The sequence below is a fragment of the Panthera leo genome, chromosome D1 (genome assembly GCF_018350215.1).
Source record: "Panthera leo isolate Ple1 chromosome D1, P.leo_Ple1_pat1.1, whole genome shotgun sequence".
Taxonomy (NCBI): domain Eukaryota; kingdom Metazoa; phylum Chordata; class Mammalia; order Carnivora; family Felidae; genus Panthera; species Panthera leo.
The window spans coordinates 62105913-62115604 of NC_056688.1; the positions used below are offsets into that span (position 1 = coordinate 62105913).

General features: G+C 37.9%; 1 protein-coding gene across 1 annotated transcript; it reads left to right on the forward strand.

Annotated features, from left to right (window-relative positions):
• The first annotated feature begins 3756 nt into the window (after nucleotides 1–3756).
• On the forward strand, nucleotides 3757–4740 carry LOC122201235 (olfactory receptor 56B1-like). The gene has a single exon (XM_042907151.1). It carries the CDS (start codon nucleotides 3757–3759, stop codon nucleotides 4738–4740), a length of 984 nt encoding a protein of 327 aa, XP_042763085.1.
• The last annotated feature ends 4952 nt before the right edge of the window (nucleotides 4741–9692 follow it).

The window sequence follows — 9692 nt, forward strand, 5'->3', positions numbered from 1 at the left end:
CTAAAATTTAAAATGATGAACAAAACATTTCTCTTAAACAGAAAATTGAAAGTCACTTTAACAAGCTGACATATGATTTAAGTGTAAATTTGAGAAGCCCTCATTTTAAAACTTTCCCTTTGTATTAATAAACTGAGAAAGTGAATTTAATTGTTTTTATGGTGTGGGTTGTAAAGAAACCTTATCAAACCTGGAAATGAAATAATCTGATACAATTAACTTTAATTACACACTGTCAAGATTTCTATTTTCCCTAAGTGATATTGACCAACATGTTTTGCTTTGAATTCTCTTTTCCTGACATTAATTTATTCTCCCCAATTCTTTGGTATCTTGTTTACCTAAAAAGAATACAGATTTTAAACTTTTGTGTATAGCTTTCATTCTGATACACTTTTTTGGTAATGCATATATAAGTTTTAAAGTTAATTAGAGTTATAATTAAATAAATGGGTAGTTCAAATAATTTATATTTACTAACAAACCAATATGTCTCTTCCACTTTTGTCATCTTTTTTTTTCTTTGCACATTCTTTGTATTTCCTTTATTTCCATAGTTATCATGGGAATGCTTTGTTTATTTGTCTTTCCTAATAGTCTTCAGTAAGTTGTTCTTTATTGCTTTTCCTATAGTAGTTACTTTTATGCCTTCCAAGTAATAATATTTAGATTATAGTTACTAATTATAAAATTCAAGTGTAAATGTTATTTGTGTATTTATTTGTGCAGTCATTTATCCATCTATTATTCATTTTTTAAATGTGTATTAGTTTCTAAGAGAGAGAGAAAGAGAGAGAGTGCACAAGTGGGGGATGAGTAGAGAGAGAGAATCCCGAGCAAGCTCTGCACTGTCAACACAGATCCCAACACAGGGCTCGATCTCATGAACCATGAGATCATAACCTGAGTCGAAATCAAGAGTAGGATGCTTAACCAACTGAGCCACCCAGGCATCCCAGTAATATCTTAATCATTTTTTAATGTTTATTTATTTATTTTGAGGATGGAGAGAGAGAAAGAGGGAGAGAGAGAGAGAGAAAGAATGATGGGGTAGGGACAAAGAAAAGGGACAGAGAGAATCTCAAGCAGGCTCCAGGTAGGAAACCTTTCCCAGTGAAAAAATGCCATTGCCAGGACTTCAGACTATGAGTCTCTGCCCCTGACCACAGTTAAGTACTAAAACCTTGGCATGCTCACACTGGCAAAACCCCAGAGCATCCAATGGAGCATCCCTTTTTAAAAAAAAAACAATTTATTTTTAAACTTATTTATTTATTATGAGAGAGACAGAGATATCTTGTTGGGGGGTGGGGTGGGGCGGGGGCAGAGAGAGAGGAAGTGAGAGAATCTCAAGCAGGATATATGCTGCCAGCACAGTACCCAATGGGGGGGTTTGAACTCATGAAACCATGAGATCATGACCTGAGCTGAAACCAAGAGTCAGATGCTTAACCGACCGAGCCATCCTGGTACCCCTTTTTTTAAAAAATGTTTTTAAGTTTATTCCAATGGCTCATCCTTAATCTTTTCTTATGTTGTTTTGGCAATATTTTGTACAAGGGATTTACTCTTTTCTCTGTCCTAGGAGGAAATAAAGGCTTGGAGAAGCTTTTTCAAAGGGATTAGGGCTAGAATTAGAGAAGATAGGGTTTGTGTGGTGATTTAGAAGTGACCTCATTTTTAAAACAGCTGCTAGATTGTCTTCAGGATGAATATATTAACTGTCTTACGTAGCAGGGTCACACTCCATGTCTTGCCAACCTTTAAGTGCTAAAATGGAAAACACTTATTTCTTTTCTGTGAGCTCAAATCTGCTCCTTCTTTTAACGGTATCACACTAATATCAACGAAGAGAAAACATCAAAGATACAAGGCTGTGTCTTTGATATGATGATATATAATAATAAGTGAGTATTTGACAAAAATACCAGACCCCATACAGTCAAGTGGGTCACACACGTCCAAGTTCTCGAGATGGAGCTGTGAAGTTGAACTCCTCAGGAGTTCTGACCTAAAAGTCCAGAGTCAAACTAGTTTCACCTCCAAGCCTCTTTGTGTCTGTTTGGTTAAAATCTGCTGCGAATACGTACAGATAATTTTCGTGTTCACCAAATTACATTACCGTTAAAGAAGGATGATTTCCCCATAATTAGGCGGTACATGTTATCTAAACAGGAGGCAAGACATTTCTGAAAAAAAAAATGCATCTAGTTGTTAACATGAACCTTCTTTGGTTGGTGATAATATGAGAGAATTTTAATATTTCTTCAGATTTGTTTTTCTATATTTAAAAGTAATTATATCAAAAATAAATCCATAACTGCCTTATGTGCTAGAAGGAATTTAAACTATTTGAAAGAAAGGGTGAGGGCATGGATCATTCTAAGCAAGAGAATACCAGTTTTAGGAATTTCAGATGGCTGAGCAAAGGAAGGAAGCATGAGGCACAAGAGAGAGCAGGTAAGACTCAGAAGCAGCAACACTCAGGAGACGGGCTGCATGATGAAGTAAGAGGAAGAAACCACAGGAGAAGGGAGCAATTGCTGGCCAAAAGAAAAGGCTGGTTTGTTATTTTCAGGCTTGGCTGGTTGGGATCCTGAATAGAATAAAAAGTACATGAAAAACACCAGCGGAAAGAAAGATGAGTCTAGTTTCAACCATGATGAATCTGAATATACAATGATAGTTTCTTCAATATATGGGCAAGTAATTCTTGTTTGTTAATAAAATCAAAATTATCATACTACCTGTGTCTAATTCCTGTATTTATATGCCTTTGTAGATTCTCTAGGACTAAACTAGAAACAAATTTCTAAGATTTGTCTCTATTAAGTCACTCCTTAAATCAACAAATTCAGTCATGATCACTTAATTTTTCAAGCTAGTCTTTTGTGATCTTCTTAGAAGTCGATATAAAGTCGAATATTAAAAAAAAAGTTATTTCTGTTCTAATTTGCATCATACTTATGTTTGAAAATCCTTAAAGTCTGTGATATAAAATTTGTGGAGGCTATATAAAACCTTAATGGACATCTATAACAACTAGGAATGGTGAAACTACAAAATTTCATCTTCGATAATTCTGCATTTAAAGTCTCCTTGTAGTCAGTTAATAAAAATCTGAAGCAGTATTGAGACAATATGAAGAAAACACACATCCACTTGATTCCACAAAATTTCTGAAGAGATGAAGACAGTTCAAAAGAAAAAAAACTAGAATCTTATTTATGTGATGGTCCCATTTTCTTTTCTTTTTCTTTTCTTTTCTCTTTCCTTTCCTTTTCCTTTCCTTTCCTTCCTTTTCTTTTCTTTTTTCTTTTCTTCTCTTTTCTTTTAATTTTATTTAAATCCAGATTAGTTAACATAGTGTAATTATGGTTTCATGAGTAGAATTTAGTTATTCATTACTTACATATAACCTCCAGTGCTCATCCCAACAAGTGCCCTCCTTAATGCTGTGATGGTCCCGAATTGAAATAAATAAGGATAAGGCAAATAGAGATTTGAGATGCATGCTGAATTGTCCCTCAATAGTCAACCGTGATAATTGCTCCTTATAAGTTTTGATTCTACTATAAAACCCCCAGAACTTCATAGTACTTTATCTTAAATTATAGTAAGGGATGTACAACAGAGTTCATTTGGTTACAGCACCAACTATGCTATGTGGAGATAGGTTAAAAATAATGTTTGATGATAATATGGCTCAAAGAAAGCAACGTTGAAACCCATCTTTTTTTTTCCTCTTAGGAAACAATGTCTGCATCTCTGAAAGGCTCTAATAGCTCCAAGTTCCAGGTGTCTGAGTTCATCCTGATGGGACTCCCAGGCATTCACAGCTGGCAACACTGGCTCTCCTTACCATTGGCACTACTCTACCTCTCAGCAATTGGTGCTAATATCCTCATCCTCATCACCATCTGCCAGGACCCTGCTCTTCAGCAGCCTATGTACTCTTTCCTAGGCATCCTCTCTGTGGTGGACATGGGCCTGGCCACCACCATCATGCCCAAGATCCTGGCCATCTTCTGGTTTGATGCCAAGGTCATCAGCCTTCCTGAGTGTTTTGCTCAGATCTATGCCATTCACTGCTTTGTGAGCATGGAGTCTGGTATCTTCCTCTGCATGGCTTTTGATAGATACATAGCTATTTGTCACCCTCTTCGCTACCCATCAATCGTCACCAAGGCCTTAATCTTAAGAGCTACTGTGCTCATGGTACTAAGAAACAGTTTGTTTTCCCTTCCAGTGCCAGTGCTAGCAGCCCAGCGTAATTATTGTTCCAGGAATGAGATTGAGCACTGCCTGTGCTCTAACCTTGGGGTCACCAGCCTGGCTTGTGATGACAGGAGGCCAAACAGCATCTGCCAATTGGTTCTGGCATGGCTTGTAATGGGGAGTGACCTAGGTCTTATAATATTGTCATACACTTTGATTCTGCGCTCTGTACTTAAACTGAATTCTGCTGAAGCTGCCTCCAAAGCTCTGAGCACTTGTAGCTCCCATCTGATCCTTATCCTCTTCTTCTACACTGTTGTTGTAGTGATTTCAGTAACTCATCTGGCAGAAACTAAGGTCCCTTTGGTTCCAGTTCTACTCAATGTGCTGCACAACATCATCCCCCCTTCCCTCAACCCTATGGTTTATGCACTTAGGACTAAAGAACTTAGGGCAGGCTTCCAAAAGGTGTTTTGTTTGAGCTTAGAAAAGAAAACAAGGCACCAGAGACCTTCTCCATGATGTACATGAACTTTAGCTAATTTCAAATATGATGGGAAAAGTGAATGCCTTTGAGATGTCTTTTTCACATTGTAAAACCATCTGAAAACAACAACAAGAACAAAAAAATATTCACAGTAGCTCCAAAATATTGATAAGAGCTGGATAAATTTGAGAATAGGAAAGACTTTCTACCAAAACAATCAAATGGAATAAAAACTAGAATATAATATTTATATCTCTCTCCTAAATTAAAATGTAATATAATAACAAAAGCACACTCACACACAACCAAAGAAATAAATGATCTATAACTTGAGCTATAGATCATGTTTGTTTATTGATAACCATTCCTTAGGAGCAACGTCTGTCTGTGTGAACAAGTGTCATTCCAATAATGTGCCTGCAGAGGGAGGAATAGAAAATACTTCAGATGAGCAAAGCTCAATCAGTCTATGATGCGGCTTGGGATAGAACAGGGCCATATGACGAAACCTGGATAAACATAACTCAAAGGATACAGATGAGTAGGCAGATATGAAGAGGAGAGAGAGAGAGACAGACAGAGACAGACAGAGACAGAGACAGAGAGAGAATGAGAGACAGAGAGAGTGAGAGAAAGAGAAATATAGATGCACAAAAGAATCTATCTTTTGTTCCATTTGCCTTTCCAGATCTCTATCCACCCTTTCTGCAGTGTTCTATACCCTAAAGGTCTTAAGCTCATATACTGTGTAACCTGGGCTCCTTTTTTCCCAGCACCAGTTTAGGTTGTACCAATGGGAATCACTGGCAGGAGATTCGAGTGCAAGAAGAGAGTTTCAGTTATTTATTCTTCTCCTAGCCCACTTTGACATTGGGGTTCTGGCTGGATGTGCCAATGAAGCATTCGCCACGTAGCCCATCTGCAATAGCTATAGCTTGTATGGTTTTACCCAAGAATATTTTTAAAATCTTCTCTCCCTTATGTTGGACAAGAACACAATCAAGTCATTATGTTGGTCTCCACTATTTTTTTCAACATCCATTTTTGTTTCCTTCACCTCAACTACAAGCCAGTTAATGGCAACTTCATTTAATTCTCCTGAGACTCTCATTTGTGTGTACCTTTTGTCTCTTGCTGAGACTCTGAATGACTCATGAGCTTTACTTAAACCACCACCACATCTACTGCAACTACTCCTCTGCCATGACTAATAGGATGTAGGCAGCATGAAGAGGTGAGAAGCAGATCTACAGATAGAAATAAAGAAGTCTGTAAGGCAACAGGCAGGTGCAGGATATTTATCCCAGTGAAAAACCTTTCCCTGGAAATATTCTTCTCTTTTCCATGATGCTAAAACCAATGAAGAGCAAAAATAAGGCTTACCTTAATATGTCATGAATCTCATTATGATCTGGGCTTGTTTCCACTGATCCTATGATTAGAGTATCATTAAGTAGCTGGCATATTTTATGGATTATCTCATAAAAATTGAGGATTAGTTTGGGGCACAGGCCTACCACATGTTAATAGTTCTATTCCATACCATATACTGTCACTCATCTTACAGTTAAATATTAAAAGTAAATTCTGGCTTCCCACATAAACTTGAATTTATTTATTTTCATTTAAATGCTGATAGAAAAAAATACCCAATTTCCAGAGGACTCATAAAACTACTTTCTTTACGGTTAAGATGACAGAGCAGCATGGAGACCCTCAGGTTGTTTCGTCCCTGAAATTTACCTAGATTCACACAAAAAAATTTTGTATACCTAGGAAATTGATCTGAGGATAGCACAAAAATCTGCATAACTTGAGCCACAGAGCTTGGAAGTGCGTGGTGTGGAGAGGTGAACTGAGGGAGAGAAAAGCCACAGAGGTAGGGAGGTGTTTTGGGGAAGAGAGGACAGAGAATGGGGGAGAGTGTGCTGCATCAGGAGAGTATAGGAAAAACACTCCCTGAAAGTAGTTGGAGAGAAAGAAAGAGAACAAGTGAAAACACTTGCAGGTGATTGAACAAGAGATCTGTTCCCCAAAGCCACTGATGGGGAGAAAGGAGGGGGTTTCACTTCTCCCAGGAGTGCAGAGTCTGAAGTTTTAGAATTCAGTGTCTTGCAGTGCTCTGATGAGGAAGTAGGGTGAATCCTCAGGTTCCAGTTTGTGTGGTGTGAGGGGTCCACTTGCCATGAAGGGAGGAGTGGTTTTCCTGCTTGGAGTGCATTTGGTTGAGGCCATATGGCCTCCCCACAGGCAAAAGTCCCAGGGGACCCCTGAAAGCAGCCAGGTTTGCTGGTATTGGGACGAAGAAGCCAGAGTGTGGTGAAACCAGGCACCGACTGTGTGTTGTGCTATGCCATAATCTCTGACCCTCTACCACTGGGCAACAGCACAAGACATTGCTCAGCAAGACCCTCTCCCGGAGAACCAGCATGGGTCTAAGCTGCAGGGGTCTCTGAAGTATGGAGTTTTGAAACACAACACCATCTGAGATAAAACTCTGGAGGTGCCACCTGGTAGGCAGATGGCTTGGACAGGAATAGGATAGAGTTGGGGAGTGGATGGAGTCCTGACACAAAGAAGGGCTGCATTATGGTGGGTTGATGAGAGCAGGAAGTTCCCATGCCAGAGACTAGGGAGCTGGGAGAAGCCACTTCCACCTTTCCCATGTACACATGCACGCACATGCACATGCATGGGCATGTGCACCACACTGATCTATCCCAGGAAGCTAAGCAGCACCATCTAGTGGAGAACAGAGCTGTTTATCCAAGCCCCATCCAACTGTGCCCTCCAAGACATCCAGAAAACAAGCACAAGTCCCTCCACCTGCTTGATATATGAACTATAGAGAGCTTCATAGTTTCAATTCTAGGGGAAACTGAATTTAACTTTATTTAGGTTTCATTCTGTTTGCTGGTTCATTTGTTTTCTTGGGGGTTTTTTTGCTTCTGTTTTGGTTTAAATTGTTTTTTCCCTTTCTTTTCTTTTTCTTGGATACAGAAATAGAAAATTTTATTTTTATTTTCTTTTTAAAATTTTATTTTTTTATTATTTTTTACTTTATTTTTATTTTTCGAATTTTTTATTCCATTTCATTTTCTTTATTTCATTTTATTCTATTTTTTTAAACATTTATTTATTATTGAGAGAGAGACACAGAGTGTGAGCAGGGGAGGAGTAGAGAGAGAGGGGGAGAAATAGAATCTGAAGTAGGCTCCAGGTTCCGAGCTGTCAGCACAGAACCTGACATGGGGCTCAAACTCACAAACTGCAAGATTGTGACCTGAGCCGAAGTTGGTCGCTTAATCAACTGAGCCACCCAGGAGCCCCATTTTATTCTATTTTATTATACAATTTTTTAATTAAAAATTTTTTCTTACTTTTTTTCCTTTCTTCCTTCTCTTTCCCCTTTTTCTCTATTCTATCAAGCTTCTTTCAACAAGAAAACCAAAACGCTACTAGGATGTAGCTTCCTTTATTTGATGTTGTGGTTTGTTTTTATTTTTTTAATGTTTATTTTATTTTTGAGATAGAGAGACAGAGCATGAGCAGGGCAAGGGCAGAGAGAGAGGGAGACACAGAACCTGAAGCAGGCTCCAGGCTCTGAGCTGTCAGAACAGCCCTTGTGGGGCCTGAACCCACAAACCATGAGATCATGACCTGAGCTAAAGTCGGATACCCAACCAACTGAGCCACCCAGGTGCCCTATTTTTAATTTTTTAATTGTATTTTTTTATTTTGTTAATTTTTTCTTCCTACAAAATGAAGGAATTCACTCCAAAAGAAAGAACAGGAACAAATGACAGCCAGCAGCTTAATCAACACAGATGTAAGCAAAATGTATGAATTAGAATTTAGAACCATGATAATAAGAATACTAGCTACAGTTGAAAAAAGCATTAAATCTCTTTCTACAGAGTTAAAAGAATTAAAAATGCTATACCGAGATGCAGTCTAAAATGTATGCCATGATGGCAAGGATGGATGAAGCAGAGCAGTGAATGAGAAATATAGAAGACAAAATTATGAAGAATAATGAAGCAGAAAAAAAAGAGGGAAAGAAAAACAAAAGAGCATGATACAAGACTTAGAGAACTCAGTTACCTACAAAAAGGCATAGTATCTGAATCATAGGAGTCCCAGAAGATGAAGAGAGAAAAAAAAGGGGGGAAGGTTTATATGAGCAAATTATAGTGGAAAAAATGTCCTAATCTGGGGAAGGACACAGACATCAAAATCCAAGAAGTTCAGAGAACTCCCATTAGATTCAACAAAAACTGACCATCAACAAGGGATATTATAGTCAAATTCACAAAATACACAGACAAGGAAAGAATCATGAAAACAGCAAGAGAAAAAAAAGTCCTTACCCTATAAGGGAAGACAGATCAGGTTAGCAGCAGATGTGTCCACAGAAACTTAAGCTGTAGGAGTGGCAGGATATATTCAACGTGCTGGATCAGAAAAATCTGCAACCAAGAATTCTTTATCCAGCAAGGCCGTCATTCAAAATAGAAGGAAAGATCAGAGTTTCCCAGACAAACAGAAACTAAAAGAGTTCATGACCACTAAACCAGTCCTGCTACAAATTTTAAGGGGGACTCTGTGATGGGAGAAAAGACAAAACAATATAAAAAAAGACCAAAAGCAACAAAGACTAGAAAGGACCAGAGAACACCACCAGAAACTCCAATTCTTCCCATTTTTTTACTGGATTATTTGTTTTTTGGGGGTTGAGTTTGAAAAGTCCTTTATAGACTTTGGATACTAACCCTTATCAGTTACATCATTTGCAAATATCTTCTCTCATTCTGTGGTTGCCTTTTAGTTTTGTTGGATGATCTTTTATTCAATCAAAATAACTCAATTTTGGAATGACTAATTATATAATATTATAAAAAATACCAGCCTATGTTATAGTATATTATCATCATTTTTTTTGTTAAAACATACATAATACATGCATATCAATACATTTACATATATG